Genomic DNA, 21,427 nt, shown 5'->3' on the forward strand with positions numbered 1-21,427 from the left:
TTCATTGCAATGCACTGTGTTTGTGCTTTTGAGTGTGAACAATGGTAAAATGGCATTACACAGAAATGATCCACACACGAGGTCTTCATCTTCTAAATAACAAATGGACTTTATTACAAACAGCTGCAGTACAAAAGGTAATACACCTATAAATGAATAAGCATGCCATTACTGATGCTGCCAATATTGATTTACAAGAAGCATTTCATCATTCTAATCTAAGCAATAGAATTTCACTCCACATAATATAGCTGGATTTTGTCACATGACCAAATAAGAAAATGCTGAGTATAAAAATGACACAAATTGCTGACAAAAATTGTTCCCAACAGAAGTGCACAAGTGTTGAATCCTGAGTATTTTGTCTTTGCAGAAAATACTTGGCTCATAGTGGTATTAATAAGGTTGGTTTAAAAGCTGTTTTGCCATTAGAAACTCCATGCATCCTTTATATCACCCCACTGTTGAAGTCTCAGTTCTGACTTATCAGAAGGTGTTGATTAAATTTCTGCTCTAACAATAGTGCTGGCTGCAACTAAGATCACAGATATATCACAGACTTTTGCTCATTTTAATATGCAGATGTTCTGATGCTCTGTGTAATTTGTTATTTAACAAAGAAAACCATATTATTTTATAACCATATATTTTATAACCATAACCATATATTATTTTCTGTGAGATTATATTTAAAATGGAAGGAGTCTCCTGTGTCAGTCCTTTTTAACTCAGAGGTAAAGCTGTAATTTTAAGTTTTCTGCAGTAGGAGAGTCTTAAGGACAGAGGAGTTGCACTTTGCGGTTTCCCTGTATCATGAGAAGCAGCATTTTTTTTTTTTGTCTTAGAGAGATAAAGGAGGCTGGTGTGGGAATGGCTGTTTATAGCTGCTATAATATAAGTGATATCAGGAACTAACTTGTGTCAAAGATGTTCCATTAAATGTATCTATAAATGGATAAACACAACATGTCACATGTTGTTGTTGTTGTTCCTCTTTCGGCTGCTCCTGTTAGGGGTCACCACAGCGGATCATTGGTCCACGTATTTGATATGGCACAGTTTTTACACCGGACGCCCTTCCTGACGCAACCCTCCCCAATTTTATACGGGCTTGGGACTGGCACTGAGAGCGCTGAGTGCTGAAGCATGTGGCATGTAAAAATCTCCTATCCTCTGCTGCATCGCTCACTACAGAGTTCCAAACCGCCTCTAGAAGCAACATCAACACACTCCTGTGTGTCAGGCGCTTCATGAAATGGATTTCCATAGCTGAGCAGCTGCACACAAGCCTTAGATCAATATGTACAATGCCAAGGGTCAGCTGGGGTGGTGTAATGCACAACACCACTGGAAATGTGTTCTCTTGAATGATGAATTCTGCTTCACTGTCTGGCAATCTGAGGGATGACTCTGGGTTTGGAGGCTGCCAGGAGAATGTTACCTACTGGAATGCATAGTGCCAATACATGTTAATAATATTAATGCTACAGCATACGAAGACATTTTAGACAATCTGCTTCAAACTTTCTGGCAACAGTTTAGGGAAGACCCTTTCCTGTTCCAGTATTACTCTGCCCCTGTGCACAAACAAGGTCCATAAAGACAGTGTGGTGTGGAGGAACTCCAGTGGCCTGCACCGAGCCCTGACCTCAACCTCACTGAAAACCTTTGGAATAAATTGGAACGTTGATTGCAAACCAAGCCTCCTCATCTGACATCAGTGCCTGACCTCACAAATGCTCTTTTGACTGAATGGGCACAAATTCCCACAGCCATACTCCAAAATCTTGTAGAAAGAGTGTAGGCTGTTAAAAATTTAGGGAAACACAATATTAATGGCCAAGATTTTGGAATGGGATGTTCAGCAAGCTCATATGGGTGAGATTGTCAGGTGTCATTTAAAGATGGGTTTGATGACTGTGTGTTAAACATGGCAAAGGTGTAAAGTGACCACTGTAGTGCAGATTCCAGGGCTGGTTAACTATTTGTTCTCCTGAAGTTGAAGGCAGGGTGTGTTCAGTTGTAAGTTGCAGGTGTGCCTTGTTTTTGATGATCATCTAGTTTTCTTGGCAAGAGCCTGGAATGGAGAAAAATTTGAAAACGGTCACCATAATATGAAAAATATCTACATGCAGATACTGGCACGTTGAGGATGGGACAATATGTTAATTTCAAAAGCCTATTAATAGATTAATTAACTTATAGATTAATAGAACTATGGTGTACATTTATGTGAAAATAATAACTTTGTAGAATGTTGTACAGAATCTTATTCCTTAAAATTAAGATATATTCATTCAGCTGAATAGATTTTTTTTCTCCAATCAATTAAACCAGCCAACACTAACTGTTGAACAAATGAAGCACCACTGAAGATTTTCTTCTAACAGTGATTACTGACTTTGCTGTAACTACACAAACATTGGTTCATCATGGTGCACCCACAGGTCACTTTTACCCTTATTTCTGAATTGTTCCACCAATTCAAGATCATCTAATTTATTCATCCATTCATTCATTTACAGTAGCTGCTTGTGGTTGTGGTGGATCTGGAGCCAATCTCTGTAACACTAGGCCCAAGTTGAGAGAATTCACCCTGGATGGGATGCCAGTCCATCACAGGGCACCATGCGCACACACACACACACACACACACACATTCAATTTCAATTCAATTTCAGTTTTATTTGTATAGCTCTTTTAACAATGGATACTGTCACAAAGCAGCTTATATATAATTTATAAATATATAAATTCAGGATATAAATTTTAAATATGTACGAATTTATCCCTAATAAGCAAGCCAGAGGCGATGGTGGTAAGGAAAAACTCCCTGAGACGATATGAGGAAGAAGCCTTGAGAGGAACCAGACTCAAAAGGGAACCTCATCTGGGTGACACCAGATAGTGCGATTACAAATAATTCCCTTCTAAACTGTACACTATATGGTCAAAAAGTGCCACTGTGTAACCAGGAAATTCATTATAGCTTTAATAGCATTATAGCTTTTATAGCATTATAGTTTTAACATGATGTCTATTTTGTTGAAGTTATCAACTATTCACTGTTGGAGACTTGAGTGCAAAACTGCAGTCCTAAACCACTGTAGCAAAACTGTTCGTATCAATTGCAGTCCAAAGCCATCTTTATGGTCTGTAAGTGGTACCATCCACAGTAATCTCATGTATCTCTAGGCAGTCCTTATGGGGCCATCCTCAGCAGCAGTGAGTGGTCTCCACATGATGTCCTACTTCCAACCATAAGTAGGACATCAGGATGATTCGGGTAGGTCCAGAGAGCAGAAGGGGAATTTTGTTAAACCCCGGCAACCCCCCCTTATTACTATTTAGGCAAACTACTTAGCATGCAGTATGCTATTTGAAACACAGCCTTGAATTCTCATTTAACATGTATTACCTGTCACAACAATAATCCAGGTTCTGCACAGCCCTTGTTACAAAATGTTTTTCTGTGAGTAGAGATACAGAGACCTATATCTACCAGTGTTAATGAACACAAGTAACAGACCTGTTTTCAGTTGCAACATCAGGCTACTCACTGAAACAATAACAAACCATGCTTTTGGTAGCTGATGCACAAACACATAATTTTGATAAAAGCTCCGTGGGAGATGCAGTCTGTAATGTGGAGCTTACACAAGATTACACTCACCCACTTTATATAAAAAAGGATCAAAAGGGGAAACTAGAGAGTCGCCAATAGCGCTGACTGGCAACAACTAATCCGCAACAGCTGACTGACGACAAGCATAACATATTTAGATTTCATGGAGTTTTATTACTTGCACTCTGTTCATACTTAGCATAACGCACACTCACATGATCCAAGGCGCTCCTCCAGGAAGCTGACCTGCTCGCTGAGAGAGTCTATTCTGTCCAGCTGCCGCAGTGAGTGTGACAGGAAATTGGTCTGGTCTGACAGGAAATCAGTCCTGTCTAACAGGAAGCCATTTCTGTTGGCCACATCCTCCTCTGGAGGAAAGAGAGTGGAAAATGGTGCAAGAACCATCTCCAGTTTCTACAAGGAGAGAGAGACAAAAGAATAATTTTCAACCTATTGTTGTCTTTTAATGTGAGAAATGTTTAGTAAAAAATAATCAACAGAATCATTCATACAAACTTCCCAGTGGGGGGGTGTGGGGGGATCTTTCTGGAGTGTATCAAAACTATTATTATTTAATCTCAAACGGAACTTAGAGAGAAGAGCATTGTGTAGCTTTAGCTCTTGTACAGTTGCTTAAAGCCAAACCAGTAAAGCTCTATTTCAGCAGTGGAACAAACAAGTGGTGATTATTAAAGTGTGTGTGTGTGTGTGTGTGTTAGTTTAAAACTTTATATTGTTTTTTTAATCTTTGCAGACCTAAACTCCAGATGTGTTTTTGATTACGCCATTAGTGAAACCAGAACCACAATTTTTCTGCAGGGTGGTGTGCACATTCTCAGCTTTTGAACTGTGAATATTTGAATAATGGTTAACGAGAAAGAATTCGCTTCAGGTCCTGTGGCTGGGGTAAGGCAGGTAGCTGACAAACATCTTGCTAATTGTGCTCCATAAAGATGGGCATGGCAGCACAGCTCCAGGATTACAATCTATGTTGGGTTTTGCATGTTCTCCCTGTATCTGTGTGGGTTTTTCCTCCTGGTACCCCAGGGTCCTCAGTTCAGTGCTGAGCTCAGGTTACTATCTGTGCAGACTTTCTCATGTTCTCCTTGTGCTCTTATTGTGCATTGGTTTTCTCCAGGTTCTCCAGTTTCCTCCTACCTCCCAAAAAACACTGGTATGTGGATTGGCTATTCTAAATTGTTGGTTACTTTAATTTTTTAATCTGCCAACTACAGAATTTATGGTCCATATTGTACAGAGTGTATACAGATACTTGACGTGTGTATTACCTGTTCCAGCAGCTGTACTCTATTCCTGAGAATCTGGACCTCTTCTGTAACATTTGCCACCAGTCCCACATCTCCACCTTCAAGTACACGCACATACACACATACATACACATTCATGAGTCCCAACCCCCCACTTTCAAATACACACTCCCAAACATTTAATAGTAGATGTCTATCCCAACAAGATGCGAATAAACATCTAATAGTATATGTCTAATATATCTCAAACAAATTAAGGCAGATTGCCATGAACGGAATGTGGAAAAGATCCTGGTCATGATAATTATGTTAATCACGTGATCACTGCAAATTTGTAAATTTAACAATATGGCTAGTCTGTAAAACATGATTTGTTACAGCACATTCTATACCAGAAAGCATGATACATAGGTAGGAATAACTAAACTGGTCATGAAAATAATAATTTTTTTTATATCATTAGTTTGTGTGCCAAAGTAGCAATTTGGATGCACAACTTAATGTGTAATTTGAAATACAAAATTGGGGTCATGAAATCATAATATGTGCACATGATGTACTGTTTTGAGTGTTTGAGATTGAGATTTAACTGAGATTGAGATTGAACTATCCCCATGTTTTGGTTAATTTATTATTATATTGTCCAAAACATGTTTCAGGGTGAAACTGTGGTTATATTATAAGCAGATATAAGAGCTCTAACAACTCTGAGACCATGGAAAGATAGCCCTTTTATCATTTTATTTTTTATTTGTCATTATTTTCTTTGTTTTCCATTTAAAAGCAGTCATGTTAACTTCTCCAAAATCTGCAGTGGTTTTCATCATGAGCCAGAAAAAGATACTCCAGCCCTCCTTCTTATTCAGACGACCCCAACCCAGGAATGTTATGAGTGCTTTCCAAATTGGGCTGTTACACACACACACTCACACACACTGTTACACAAATCACTAAGTAACAAGAGGAGAATGTAATCCCAGTAGCACATATCTGACTGGCTGGTCTCCATACCAATCAGAGAACAGCCAGCCAAGTTGCGTACTACACACACGCACACACATACATGTCCAAGTTAGATTTGACTTGGCTGCTTGCATACACATATATCACAATCATATCTTGAAAATCTGTCCCAGATGTGTGTGTTATTAGGGTTATGCAAGTAAGCGAGGCTAAGCATGTGTGCAGGGAGAGATAGAGTGAGAGCGAGAGAGAGAGATGAAAAAATGATCTAGAAATAGGAGTAGGGGTTGAACCAAAACTGAGTATTAAAATAGAAAGAGAAAAGAGAGGTTGGAATTCCATGTGATGGATAAAAAAGGCAGTTACTTTTTCTCCCTCCTAGTTTGTGTCTTTCTGCCATCTATCTATCTATCTATCTATCTATCTATCTATCTATCTACCTATCTACCTATCTATAACTACTCAAAAGGTGTCTTGCTCGTATGCTGGTCTTAAATGTTTATCTTCATCGCCTATCCTGTGGTATGGTTTGGGTAAAATCCAATCTTAACCACTCACAGGCCAGTCATGACCTCCCCAATTTAAAATCATAAATATTAAACATGTTCAATATTTGCGTCTGAACATCCTATGACAGCGAAGCTGAACTATCATCATCTGCCATGTTTGATTGAAAGGACCTTGTCACCTTGAGATCCCAGGTTCCGACAGTTGGGATCATTGGTCAGGACAGGATTATGATTTGTAAGCATAATCTGAAAGTGTGTGGTATCTTGTAATGTGGGGCATTTTATGATTGAAGGATGATCCAAGATTAATAATCTGTGAAAACTATTATAATATAATAATTATGGTAGTTTTGGTGTGGGCTGGGCTATATTTTAAAGTAAGTGAAGTCAGTGGGAATGGGTGGGTGGAGGGTTAATAATACGTAAATATTGGAGTACTGTGTAAACCTTTAATCTTTATTATGAATTCAGACCCTACTACAGAATTGTTGGCTGAATGCAAGCTGCAGTTCTAGAATACAGTTCTTGGCCGGTCTGACTGCACAGCTGGACACGATCAAGCCCAGAATTCATGTATGTAGCATTTTAAAGCTTCTTACGATTTTACAAACCCATGAGTTATACTCCTTATCCTTCCACTATGCAATAGTGTAGTTTCACATACAGAGACTAGTGGATTTGCACTAGACAACATGCCAAGTCCAAGCCATTCAGAGCAACTCACTTGTGCTTTACCTTACTGTCAACTATTGTAATATTTCAATTATTTAGCTGCTGAGATAAATGTGAAATATGTGTGTTCATGTGTTTGGTCCATTTGCTGTAGCTGCCAGTCACAGTGCACTATTACTCACGGTACGAGTTGACAAGGCCATAGCGCGTACCAGAAGTAATAATGAACAGTGAAACTAGCCAAAAACCCTCCATCCATTAATATGGACTAATGGAAAATCGCAGCTACCCAACACAATATTACCCACAATTCTGCACAAAAAGCTGTAATATCCAAATTCTTTTCTTTACATTATCACCTATCAGCTTGTTTGCTAAGTTGATACTTTTTGGTTCATTTACTGTTTGATTTGGTTTCATGCTGTGCTAAATAAATGAATCAATAATAATCTAAATAACTATATTTTTAGATTAAACATTATATAACAATGTACATAAATATAAATAACTAGCTTAAACCATTTTGTGTAACATATCCAGCAATACCTTTTTTCTGCAGTGCAGATACCCAGAACACATCATATTACAGCACTTGAGTCAAGTCCAGTGGGTTTTTAATTGTCATTCCTCTACATAGCTTGTATACATTGGAACAAAATTAGGAATGCACCGATATGGAAATTTTGGCTGATACCAATAACTGATAATTTTTTATATTTGGAAGCACATAACCGATAAATCTAAACCTTGATATAAATTTAGAAAATTAGGCCATGAGGGTTTTGATTGGTGCCTTCCGCGTGACGTGACACGTCGGCATGCATAGTCTTATGGCATAGTCTTATATACATCTGAAGTCGTTCAACCGGATGAATTAATACATAATTTATCAGCTTTAATATATTGACCTAATTTTCTTAAAAGACTGACCGATACCACTATGGCTGCCAATAATATCATGCATCCCTAAACAAAATGTTGTATTTTAGTTATGTCCCTAGGCACAGATTGGACCTCAGGGGTCAGTTTATTGGCTCACATAAATAAAAAATGCTGCCCATATTCCAAAATACACAACATATTTGGTTCAGTTTCTGCAGTTGGACTGATTCTGGGTCATATCACTTTTTCACTGTGGTAAGTTCCCTTGGAAATGGATCAAGACCACCTTGCTCAGGCAGTCTCAGATCAGTGGTTTTGGGGATGTTGAAAGTTTGGGATATTTTTTAAATAACCCAACCCTGATCTATACTTCTCCACAACTTTGTCTCTTTGTCTTTGGTCTTCATGTTGCCTGCTTAGTGGTGTTGCATACTCAGGGGCCTTTCAGAATAGGTGTATTTATAATGACATCATGTGACAGATCATGTGACACTTTGATTGCACACAGGTGGACCTTGATCAACAAATTATTTGACTTCTGAAGTTAACTGGTTGGACCAGATCTTATTTAGGGGTTTCATAACAAAGGGGTGAATATATATGCACTCACAACTTTTCTGTTTTTATTTAAACAAAGTATTTTTTTCATTCCACTTCAACAATCTGGGCTACATAAAATCCAAATAAAAATCCATTTTAATTTCAGGCTGTAATGCAACAAAACAGGAAAAATGCCAAGGGGGTGAATATTTTCACAAGGCACTGTTCACTGTTCACAAACTCTGTTCATATCTTCCCAAACTCGATCATTTGTGATCAGTTGTTTGGGCGATGTTAGGGTGTGCACACTACACAATTGTTTGTAGACAAGGCTCACACACAACACAAACTTTCACCTGGAAAGATACCTGCTGAAGCGTGCCTCATCACCAAATCCCACTTTCTCTTGAAAATAAATGCAAATGCTGTCTACCATGTTAGTTTGTCACTATTTTGTATGGAAACAAGATAAAAGAGAAATAAGAGACAAATGCAGAGAAAGGATTGATTGGGGAGACATGGGTGTGAGAAATGTCTATTCTGAAAGTATACTACAAAAAAATTATCAATATGTATGTATACTGTGCACTGCCAAGAATTATGTTATGTTTGATTTTGCTGTTCCTAATTGACCATTTGGGTATGACATGCCAAATAATTTCTTATAGAAGCATTTTTATTGTGCTTACATATTGCCCTTGAATTCCAACACAATTAGATGGGTGAAATAACTGCATTCAGGGATCTGCTGCGCATGACAGCAGATGAATTTGATTTCCTCTTAGACTCTCATTGGCTGCTTCGTAGCACTGTTCTTGCATAGCAAAGAGGCTCACACTACATAATTCACTTAAGGAAATATCAAACATGCTTGAAAATATCTGAGGCTCTGCGACAGCTCGCAAACTGTCAAAATCACATTGCTGAACTGCTCAAACTACATGAGCAGTCACCACAGGAGCGTTTAGTGAGTACTTGCTGAGCTGGGGGCCATGACGGGGAAACTGGGCAACAGGGAAATTAGGACTAACAGTGTGTAGTGTGTAGACTTTAGTGAATGGGATTCCTAGCCCAGACCTGTACTCAATCACAGGGTTTAATTTTAATTTCCACATGCATAACACTGTTAACATAACACAGTGCTGTCATCTCTTGAATTGACTGAAATAAATTTCTCACCTCTATTGTTATTTGGGGAGAGGTGATTGTCTACTTCGGGCTGGCTGGCTACACTTGGATGAGGAGGAAGAGGTAGAGCACAAAGGCTTACACAAGATCGTCTGTCTTCAGCCACACGGAATCCGTCAGCGCACACACACTGATAACTTCCTGCAGAGTTCATGCACTGGTGACTGCAACCATGTGCCCCCTTACACTCATCCACATCTAGCACACAGAGAGAGAGAGAGAGAGAGAGAGAGAGCATTACAAAGAGTCCATCATTTTGACATATATGCTCAAATTTCAATTGATTATCATAGTCTTTTTAAGGATTTTATACACTTGAACATGTCTGATAGGTTCCAGCTGTGTGTGTGTGTATGTGTGTGTGTGTGTGTAACATCAACATCAATATTATTTTCATGGTAAAATGCCACAGAAGTACTTCTGCTGAAATACATTTCTAAAACAAGATTCCATGATTCTTTAGTAAGTATCAGGTGTTAGTCATTAAATGAGAACAACAGTTGTCATGGTGTGTTGGGAGTGTATGTTATAATTTGAATGAAATTTATGGTGTCACAACAGTGTAATAAAACAAAGGAAATGGTATGCAAATAGAATGTTCAAAAGATAAAAAAGATAAAAGATAAAAGATTAATTATTATCAATAACCACAACTACAAAGAACGAAAGAAAGAAAGAAATAATGAATTTGTTTGTGCTAGTTTAAGCAAAACATAATGATAACACAATGCTACATCTCTTTTCCTCCATGCACCTCCCAAATATCATGTGAAACTCAACGAAACAGAATAGATTAACCTACCAGCTAAGCTACCATCTATCTTTACACTGATTGTGTTTCTATTACTTCTTTGTATTAAGTATTTATATAATAAAATAATAAAAATATGTGTTGGTAGTATGTCTAGGTCCTTTCAATGTGTGTTTATGTGTGAATTTGGGCACCTATCTGGCAGTAGCGTCCCGTCCAGCCAATGGGACAGGCACAGTGATTTGGTCTTGTGCAGGATCCACCATTAAGACATGCCTGCACACACAACGCTGTAGAAACATGCACATACAAACAGAGACAAACACACACAAACACATGCATTTTATGAGCTATAGGGAGCAGATTTGCTGCTGTAAACTGTCTGACAGGTTGAGACAAAAAGCCACTGCATTAGTGTGTACCAGGTGTGTGTATCAGTCCTTGTGCATAATCATACAGATACATTAAAAAAATTGTGACTTTCCTGAAGTGTTTCACCCATAAAAACTGTAAATTTATAACTTTTCACACTGTGGTGTTGATGGAGAAAACCAGGGTTTTTGAAAATGCAAGCATTAATGTGTTAAACCCTGTACAAACTAAATAAAAAATATTTTGATTATTAAAAAATAAATTAAAATAATTTGCTGGCACACACCTCCTCAAACTACTTGTCAGAAATCTTGGACTGGGAAAAATGTAGAAAACTTTGTGGTATGAAAACAATGTTTTCCAACATGTCTGTATAAATGTGGACAAGGCATTACAGGGTCTTTGGTTGTTTTACCATGATTACAGTTGAGTGAGTGGACACGTCTCCATCCTGGACAGCATTCTGAGTAAATGTGGGAGCTCAGTTCTAGCCGGCTCACCTGTCTGTAGGAGACTTTATACACTGTCCTGAAACACATGTACAGATACACTTTTAGGGTTTCATTAATAAGAAACCCACCAACCTTATATGCAGAACAGGAAAGCTTTTTACACCCACACAAATACATCACTCAGCTATTCTTTACATCTACAACACACAAATACACACATACTCATAGTAGAGATTGATCAGTTCCAGTGTTTGCTTGTGTTCCTACTTGTATGTGCTACAGATGCGTTGGTTTAGACACATGGTGAGGTACGGTTTGTGTACAGGCTGGAGGAAGGATTCTGTACTGGACACTACTCTGTTGGCTTTCCCAGCACATACTCTCCTCCTGCAGGAGATACACACAAAGTTGTTTAACAAATAGTATGAATAAACAACATATGAATAACATATGAATAAACCATAAGAATAAACAAACAAACCAAAAACCATAAACCTTTTGTGATGTCTTGGCACATAGATCAGCTACCTCAGTAGTTGCATCCTTCAAAGGTCCCTGTCTCACTGGACAGCACCAACATGTAACTTTGTGATCATGACACCCATTAGTGTTGTCATACATCATAACTTTTAGGGTACTGTGTGATTTTTTTTATTCACTATTAGTTTACCTGAGGATGCACTGCAAACCAGTGGAAGCTATTATTATACTGCTAGAATGTTATTAAGCCAACACAACTGTTAGCTTAATAACATACACTACATGGCCAAACGTTTGTGGACACCTGACCATCACACCCATAAGTGGATCTTCCCCAAACACAAAGTTGGAAGCATTTCACTGGAACTAAGGGGCCCAAACCTGTTCCAGCATGACAATGCCTCTGTGCACAAAGCGAGATCGATGAAGACATGGTTTGCCAAGGTTGGGGTGGAAGAACTCAAGTGGCCTACACAGAGCCCAGACCTCAACCCCACCCATCTGAAATGGGTTGTTCAAAAAGCACATGGGTATGATGGTCAGGTGTCCACAAACTTTTGGGTATAGAGAGTAGCTAGCTAGCTGAAGACTATTAGCAAATTCAGCAGTTGTAAGACTGAACACAAATCAAAATTGCCAGGAAAAAATTCTATTTCACTTAAATGGGAAAGGACACATCCCAAAAAAAAGCAATTTACTACCAGTAAGTGTGAATATTGCTTTGTGCCAAATGGTTCCAGATTAATTCATAAAGCTCAGAGTAATGGCACAGACATAAATATAAATTTAGGCATGCCTATCAAGGTTTAAGGATTGCCACAATCAAAGTACTAGGCTACTGTTGGGCATTCTAGCCCTTTCAACTCCCAAACAGCTTCTTGTTTTTTTTTTATTTGTTCAATACATCCTTGCTGTGCCTACTGTGCCAATGCTCACTTAACTTCTTGTTAAGAGTCTTGTACAATTAAACCAGGGTTCACAAAAAATAGCTGGCTCAAAGTTTCAACTTGTTCACAAATGGCACTTCACTATAAAGTAACTAGTAGAATAAACAATGTAGATCTGTTGAAGCCCAGTCTTACACTACTTCCTTAGAGGCCTGTTTAAAATCAACATTAATACAGTAAGCATTAATGCTTATGTTAACTACTGCAAAGTCAAAAATACAACAATCATCAGGAAAGTTTAATTTCATTTTACCACATACATTCACAATCTTTGAGTTAAGAGGACAGTATAGCTTACAAATACTCTAAGCTTAAATTATAGCCACCACCTGGAAACATAAATTCTACACAAAGCAGCAGAGCACAGCAAATTGTTGAAGCATTGCAATTAGATCTAAATGAAAAAAAAAAATGCTACATGACTCTTCAGGACAGCAATACATAAAAACATTATTTTCTCATAATCCAAAATTTCAGTGAGCCTCAGAAGGAGTGAAGACAGCAGCTATGGTACCACGGGGGTTGCGTCCTTACTGCTCTGACTACAGCACTAGCATATGCAGCGTACATTATGGGAATGACCCTGGGTATTTTCCTACTCTACAAAATCACACCCCATCTCTTAACTGGAGCACCTGAGGAAGTCTGCTATAAATGCTGAAAAGTTAGCTTAACAAATGTTTCAGCCAAGCGATGTGTGAGGTTTATTAAGCACCATCCAAAATCGAAGTAATAAAACAAGCAAAACATCATACACAAAAAAAAGCCCAAAACAAATTTTAAAAAATAGACAGTGATAATCCCCTTGAGGCAAGAGTTAGCAAATGGTCATAACATAGACATGGTAAACAGTGTAATAAGAAACATCTGCATCTTGCATTGTATTAGGGATCTCTTTAGTGGAAGCAAGAGAGGAGGGAGTTGGGAGCTATGAAATCAGATCCTGAGCATCTGTTTATCACCACTTGCATTAGGACTGCATAGTCTATGAAAACTCCTTTAAATAACACTTAACCAAAGTATACAAAGTATACAAAGTATAGACAAAGTATAAAGTATTTTTGTCAGTGAAAGTAATCTTTGTGTCATTATGCATGCCGAATAGACCAATCCTATTAGGCAACAACACATGTTGTATAAAAGATAATGCATTTTCCACTGAAACTTAGCAATACACATGCCAAACACACAGAAGAATCTCCTGTTCTCCTTAATGCCACCACAAAATGCAATATGACTAACTAGGATTAAATTCTTTTCCAGCAATAATAATAATACGTTTCTGAATTAACACACACACATACAAGCACACCATAATAATTAAAAAATGCTGGATACCCATGATGACCGTGGAACTGTGGAGTGCAACTTGCATGGAGGGAGAAAAGAAAAGAAGAGAGTATGACTGTGCCATACATCCCTCCCCCTTTTTCACACACTGCGCTGTCGTTCTCTCAGTACACTCTCCCTCTCTCTGTATCTCTGTCAGTGTGGTGTCTGCGGTGCCTCTGGCAGAAAGAGGTCCTCTTTCCAAGTATCACTGCTATCTGATAGCGAGAGAGAGAGAGAGAGAGAGAGAGAGAGAGAGAGAGATTTATGTTATGTTTCAGAATGCTAATGATGATAGAAAAAGTGTATAGTTATTACAGCTGAACATTGATGTATTTTGCTTTGCATTTTGCTAGCTGGAAAACCAGTTTCACACAGTGATATTCTCTCTGCTAAAATATTATATAATAACACACACTTGCAAACAGATAAACAGTGGTTTCCTTCTCCTCTACACATTCACCATTCTGGCTTCTTAGGATGAACTATCACTCACAGAAGAGCAGCTGTCTATTATCAGTTAGAAAAAAAGAATCAAATACCTGCAAACATATCATAAAAACACTGGGTCTTTTCAAAGAGTCATAAACTGCAGAAATGTCACTGATGATAACTACAACCTGACAATTAAGTCTAATAAGCTGTTAATTTAGGTTATTAAGTTATGCTCAATAATTTGTATAATAAGGTTTTAATAAAGTGTTTTGCAACTATTATCACAAGTAATAATGCAAATGATTGTCATTTTTATATAACAAATGTCCAGTTATTTAGCAGCACAATTCTGTATGAATAAAGGACCAGTTCATAAACCTTTTACAAGTGTCTAATTTGAGCTTTAGTAAACAAACAACAAGACCTTAAATAATCCCTTGTATGTGTTCCTTAAAATAAAGTGTATCAGTACTGGTATGCCTAAAAATAAGGTATACCAGCCAACCCTGTACACAGCTGATGAAGAAGAACCATTTTTAAACCATCAAATAAAATTACCTAAATGACTACATGTTGTATTCTTCAAACATTAAAGTAGGATGTATAATTATTACATATTAGAACTCATACACATCTCATCCTCGCCAATTGTGTCCACGAGAGAGATTAGAGTGAAAATGTGTGTCTGTGTGTGTGTGAACCTCTTGAAATTTATGAGACAGTCTGAAGGCTTTTATGTTTTACCTCTTCGTTTGAACCTTACCTCCTGCAGAGTGTGTGTACATGTGAGTGATTTGGGGTTGTCTAAACCAGCAGCCATATGTATGCCTCAGGTAATCAGTATAAGAATACTGTATAAGAACATAAAATATTCAGCAGTGAGGCCACACACCTAAGAGCCACACATGTTAATCTTACTTCTGTCAGTACTTTTGTAAGTGTGCGTGCATATGTGTGTGTGTGTCACAGAGAAAGAGAGAGAGAGAGAGAGAGAGAGAGAGAGAGCAACATTAGACAATCAGAAGATAAAGGACACAGACACCCTTTCTAACACACACCACCACAGAGCAAGAGATTAGGCTTCATCAGACCCGTCTGGCTAAAATTCATAAGGTGTTCCTACCAAAGACTTAATGCATGTTACACACAACTACGCCTGCATCATATGTTAATGAATCTGTTGAGTGTGAGTCCCAGAATCATCTCTCTGACTTTGGTCAGTGCTCTCTAAGCATGTTGTTTATATACTACACATTAATGTTATAATATAGATATAATTGCGATTATAATGGGCGGTGCAATGGTGAAACGGTGCTGCCTCACAGCTCCAAGGTCCCCTGTTCAAAACAGAGCTTGGGTTACTGTAAAACAAGCCTGTGGGATCTGTGATATAGCATCAAAGGGACCAAAATTTATTTATGTAATTTCTAATTATTTCATTTCTTTCTTCCTTAATGTTATATAAGTCTCTGTTCCTGTCTCAAGTCACTTGTAGACTGGAACAGGTTTTCTTCTAGGACAGGGCTATTTGGCTTCATAGTGCTCTCACCTAACCAGTTTCCCATTCCTAGCTAATGAAAAGCATCCCCACAATATGATGCTACCACCATCATGCTTCACTCTGGGAATGGTGTTCTCAGAGTGATGGATTAGGTTTCTGACAAATGTAGAGCTTTGTGCCAAGGCCATAAACAGTAAAACAGTACTTCAACATTATGGGCTTTTTTTGTGTGGAAAAGTTCAAGGGGGGGTGAGTGTTTTCCAGCAAAATTGGGCCACTTTTAAACACACATACACACACACACACACACACACACACACACACACATATATATATATATATATATATATATATATATATATATATATATATAAGTGCAATAATATAAGACAATTTTAGGATCTTGGTGAAAGAATTAGGTTGTTTAGGCATGTTTGTCACAACCCCGATCATGACTGGCAACCCCGATCATAGCACCAAGCTTATTAATATCACACAGGGCAAATTCAGATATATTGAATTTCCACTTTTCTAGCCATTAATAAAACAAAATATGTTACATATATTTTGTAATAAATATAATACATATAAATATAAAAATATAACGTTACATTTCTGAAATCCTCAAGGTGCTGATTATCTACATGTGAAGGGAAAATATTTCTATCATATATCATTTGACTTTTACTTATCAGGCCAGAAAGAAAACCCTGCTCCGTTTTCCTGTCCCAGTTTACCTGATGTCCCAGTATACCTGAATCCACCCCACATCAAATTCTCCAGTTCAAACAGGACTGTTTTGACATTGCAAAGTTTCTCAATGTTGTAGGGGAATACACTGTAATTATCATCACGCATAAACCACATGAATATTGAATGCATTAATAATAGCCATATTAATGAACTGCCCACACTTTAGCCTACTTGTTCTGATACGAGTTTCCACTTTTAAACTGCAATTTGTCCTTCATGCAGAACTCATTTAGCTCATTTAGCTCAATTATTTGTGTAATGAGCTACAACCTTCAGAGTTTATTTAAAAAAGTTGATATCAGACCCACTGTGAGCGCATTTTGCAGTCATGCTTTACACTGCACTTCCTCATGGATGTACACCTGGACCTCAGTAACACAACGCACCACAAAGCCTATCAAAGAGACAACATCACTGCTGCAAGTGGACGTGTGCGCGCGCTCTGTGTGTGTGTGTGTGTGTGTGTGTGTTGCCCAGGCCAGTTCCAAACTTACGAGCGTTCCGCCGGTCTCTCGTCTCACGGAGTGTATTCCGGACAAGTGCGTCCCGAATCCGAAATTCCCACAAACACACAGCCGAAAGCGTGTTTAAATTCTTTACTTCTGGACAAAACACGTCTAAAAGTGCACGTACGTGGCACCGGCGCGGCAATCATACACGGTGCGCATCCCACTGCTTCTTTTTTGAGAACTATGTGTGTGTGTGTGTTTTGGAAATACCACGCAGCTCTCGTGCCAAAAGATTGTCAAAAAAACGCGCAGGGGGGTAAAAAAAAGCCTTTCCTTCTGTTCCTAAGCGCGCGCTCGCGCGCACACACACACACACACACACTATGCAGTCCAAGCGGCAGCCGTTTGTAGGACTCGCTCCAAACTGAAGTGATAAAAGATATTTCACACCACTAAGTAGTCATCAGTGAAGGGGCCTACCTAACAGGCACTTCCATTTTAAGATGAAAGACATAGTCATTACAGAACAGTGGGAAGTCTACACAGACTATGAGTTATTAAAGAGTAATTAAAGGTAATTCTAATGAACCACATTACACCAAGGCACGAGCTAAAGGGTGTTCTGCAGTGAGATAGTCCAGAATCAAGGGACCTGATTCAACAGGCTACAACACAGAACAACACACTTAACAAAACTCTTATCCAGCCTGAAACACACCAAACTTTTTGTTCAGCTCTGCCAAGGTAGGCTGGATCAGGTCTGATTACACCCCCTGGACTTTTTCTTCTGCACTGAGGGGTACTTGCCTGGTGTGTCTGTGGCCACCCATGAAATATCATTATCCACTGTGGCCACCCCAGAAATTACAGGTTGTTGATCACTGTAAATATGGTAAACATACTGTGTCCATAGAGCTCAATTAAGGGGCATGTGGTGGGACGTTGTTTCCCCATAAAGAAAGGCAATTAAATCTATTCTAATCCAGTCTATTTTTAAGATTTACACAAATAGATATATCTGGGTCCCTGGAGGACTAGTGGTAAGGCCATAGCGTTCTCACCGCTGTGGCCCGGGCTCGATTCCCAGCCAGAGAACCAACAACAGTCACTGGGGTTCCATTCAACAGTGCGCTCTCAGTGCTGGTCCCAAGCCTAGATAAAAACTGGGGTGGGTTGTGTCAGGAAGGGCATCCAGCATAAAAGCTCTGCCCAATCAAATATGCGGAGCAATGATCCGCTGCGGCGACCCCTAATGGGAGCAGCCGAAAGAGGAACAACACAAATAGACATATCTGGTTTTCTTAACTGCTTAATCACATTTGAAAACTTGTCCAATTGACTACAAACCATCTCAAACTACAGGTGTGTGCAGAACTGTTTTCCTCTCCCACCCACTCTGAAAGAAGTTCTGACACCCCCCCAGGTATACATGGGTGAAAAAAAAAACAACGTAAATTGTTAGTATGGCTAAACAACAACAAAAGCTTCAGTACGCCTTTGTAAAGATTCTACAACTCCATGAAAATATATTAGAGGGATGAAAACTATTCTTCCAAACGGTATTCTCTCAACTGGTGTTTTGATGATGGCAGTGGAGAGTGCTGTCTAAAGCAGTGATCCAAGTTCTTCCATAGGTGTTCAGTTTGGTTGAGATCTGATGAGAGGACTAGATAATTCCCTGATGAGTTGAATCATGTTCTACATGTGTACAGGACTGGTATTGTAAGTCACAAACTGCATTCCAAATGAGATACTTCTGCATTTGGCAGACCCCCTTATCCAGAACACATTACATTTATCTCAATTATACAACTGATGACTTGAGAGTTAAGGGTCTTGCTCAAGGGCCCAGCAGTGGCAGCTGCCAACACTTTGGCAGTGCTGGGATTTGAGCTCACAACCATCCAGTTAGTAGCCCAACAGTTTAACCACTGAACCTCCACTTCCCTTTATTTAACATTTGCAGAATGACTAATAAATATAATTCTGAATAATTTCTAAAATTATATTTGGTAACTATATAGTTAGTATTTCCTGCATCTTTATGTAAATTTATGTAAATGTACTAAAATTGTTACTCTTGCACTCTGTCTTGCATTTGTTGTCATATTGTACTTTATGTGAAAGGGTCCCTGTATTGGTTTATGTGTGCACCATTTTAATGCTCCTGTTATTCAATGTATAAAGGCCTTTAAAGGCAAGAAATGCTTCCTCAGTCACTGCTATTAGAAATAACGCAAAAATGTTCCCATCTTGCTAAAAAGTCTCCATAACACTTAAAACATTACACTTCATTCACTCATACAAAAATTTTTAAAAATGCCAAAATTAACAATATGCAGGTCTTGTAAACAATGAAAAATAACAGAAATAAATATTAATAATTATTTTAGATGATTTATTATTCTAGGAAAGGATGGAAATACATGAAGCATAATTTCCAAAATTCACTCACCTTTTTAAAAACACGTGGCTCCACATTGATCTTGTGCCGTACAGCAGATGTGAGTGGCTTGGCGATTTGGGCCACCTCTCCATAATTTCTTTTAAACCACTTTTATGCTCAGTATTTTTTTTATATATAAAATTGTGGTGAGTTTTTGAATCACCCTGTGAACAGGCTAGAGAGGAATGGCATGCAAAGGCGGGTTCACACCATGCCTTTAACACTCAGTCCTTTCCTGTGGAACTCAGGAAGTGCGATCCCAAAACCGGAAATCCTTTGAGTGCTGTTCCTACATTCACAAGAAATTGTATATAACACTTGTCGTTTCCTGTGGTATTTGATTATCTAATATGCAATTTGGGCCACAATTTTTAAAGATCATATATTAATTAAGTTATAGACATTGTGGAGTTACAATAATGCATACGTGTGGTGCTGGTTACAAAGAAAGAGAGAAAGACCGAGAGAGGACCAGTGTATGATTAATTACAAATAGCTCCTGATCTGTTGCAGTGTGGTAGAAAGACACTTCACACACACTAAAGCTAGCATTTCCATGTACAACTCATTTCATGTTCCTTCTTTTGGATGTTTCAGGATTATTCTAGCAATCCTCTCTATGTGGTGAATTAAATAGTAATTAATGGCTTGCTAAGTCAACTGCCTGCTTACCATACCATCCCACAGCTAGCTAAAGCTTCTAAAGATGATGAGTATCAAAGTGAAGCCAGCAGTTCAGTCAAATTCAACTTTGTTCCTGTTTGTTGCTAACTTTTAAGTGCAATATCTGCATAATCTACATAACATCTAATAATCTGATCATTATCTGATTGCATTAGTTATCACATAAGTGGTCACATAATGTGATTATTTTATTAAAATCATTATTGGATTTTGATTAAATCCTGAATCAGATGAATCTTAGCTCAATAATGAGATTGGGTAAATATACTGTTATTTTGTTATCTTTCATTTTCTTACATCCGAGCATGTGAACCAGAAAGAGAAAAAAGCTTGTCTCTTCTTCAGATGAAAATAGGAACCAAGTGGAAAGACAACAGTATGTGCTATTTGCAACCATAAAATCTGCCAAATAAATATTTACCAGTAAAGAGATTCAAAAGCAGCTCATTAGCAGCCAGTAACAAAGAGTCAGTTTTGTTTCCAACGAACAAAGAAATATAACATATTGGCTCAAAATATTTAAAATGTTAATGTAGTGTTAACATAGTTAACTACAAGATTCTTGAGGTATAAAAATAGAATGAAACCAAAAGGTCTGCAACCAAATATCTGATAAATTGTGGTCTAACATTTATGGAGCTAGACTGCAAGTTATCAAAAAGGTATTACTAATAATAACTAAACTAGGTCTCGGTCCTTGTTAATATACTGTAGATACACTACCAGGGATGCTTGCAAAGGCGTTTTGCATTGGGGTTGCTGGAATTTTAAGCAGCATGAGCTATTTTAACTGTAGTTGCAGTTAAGTATGAGTGCACACTACACAACTTTCAAAATCTCAGGATCGCTGACCCTTTCACACTATGTGATTTCTCATGAAAATAAATGCGAGCTGTCTATCATGTGACTTTGTCACTATTTTGTACAGAAAAAAGAAAAAAGAAAGAAAGAAGAGAAAATGGGGAGAAAATATTGGTTGGGGAGATTCGGGCATTGGGGATTGTCTGTTCAGCAATGATAGCAAGAAGTCATGTTTATTTTTTTTATTTATTTTTTTTTTGGTTAACAATCATTTGTGTATGATGTGCCAAATAATTTCTTATACAAGCATTCTAGTGCTTATGTTTTGCCCTCACCCTCCCACATAGATGGATGATTAAATGGGTTCAGGGCTCTACTGT

General features: G+C 38.2%; 1 protein-coding gene across 2 annotated transcripts; it reads right to left on the reverse strand.

Annotated features, from left to right (window-relative positions):
* Nucleotides 1-84: 84 nt before the first annotated feature.
* Nucleotides 85-19,759, reverse strand: egfl7 (EGF-like-domain, multiple 7). Of its 2 annotated transcripts, none has more exons than XM_026929259.3 (9): nucleotides 19,572-19,759; nucleotides 13,988-14,196; nucleotides 11,490-11,609; nucleotides 11,186-11,298; nucleotides 10,593-10,688; nucleotides 9,639-9,845; nucleotides 4,915-4,991; nucleotides 3,841-4,039; nucleotides 85-2,077 (listed from the first exon to the last, which is right to left on the reverse strand). In XM_026929259.3, exons 2-9 carry the CDS (start codon nucleotides 14,065-14,067, stop codon nucleotides 2,058-2,060), a joined length of 912 nt encoding a protein of 303 aa, XP_026785060.1. In that variant the 5' UTR covers nucleotides 14,068-14,196; nucleotides 19,572-19,759; the 3' UTR covers nucleotides 85-2,057. The 2 variants fall into 2 exon arrangements, with proteins under 2 accessions (XP_026785060.1, XP_026785061.1); XM_026929260.3 differs by lacking the exon at nucleotides 19,572-19,759 and adding an exon at nucleotides 17,162-17,392.
* Nucleotides 19,760-21,427: the final 1,668 nt, after the last annotated feature.

The sequence above is a fragment of the Pangasianodon hypophthalmus genome, chromosome 15, assembly GCF_027358585.1.
Source record: "Pangasianodon hypophthalmus isolate fPanHyp1 chromosome 15, fPanHyp1.pri, whole genome shotgun sequence".
Lineage (NCBI taxonomy): Eukaryota > Metazoa > Chordata > Actinopteri > Siluriformes > Pangasiidae > Pangasianodon > Pangasianodon hypophthalmus.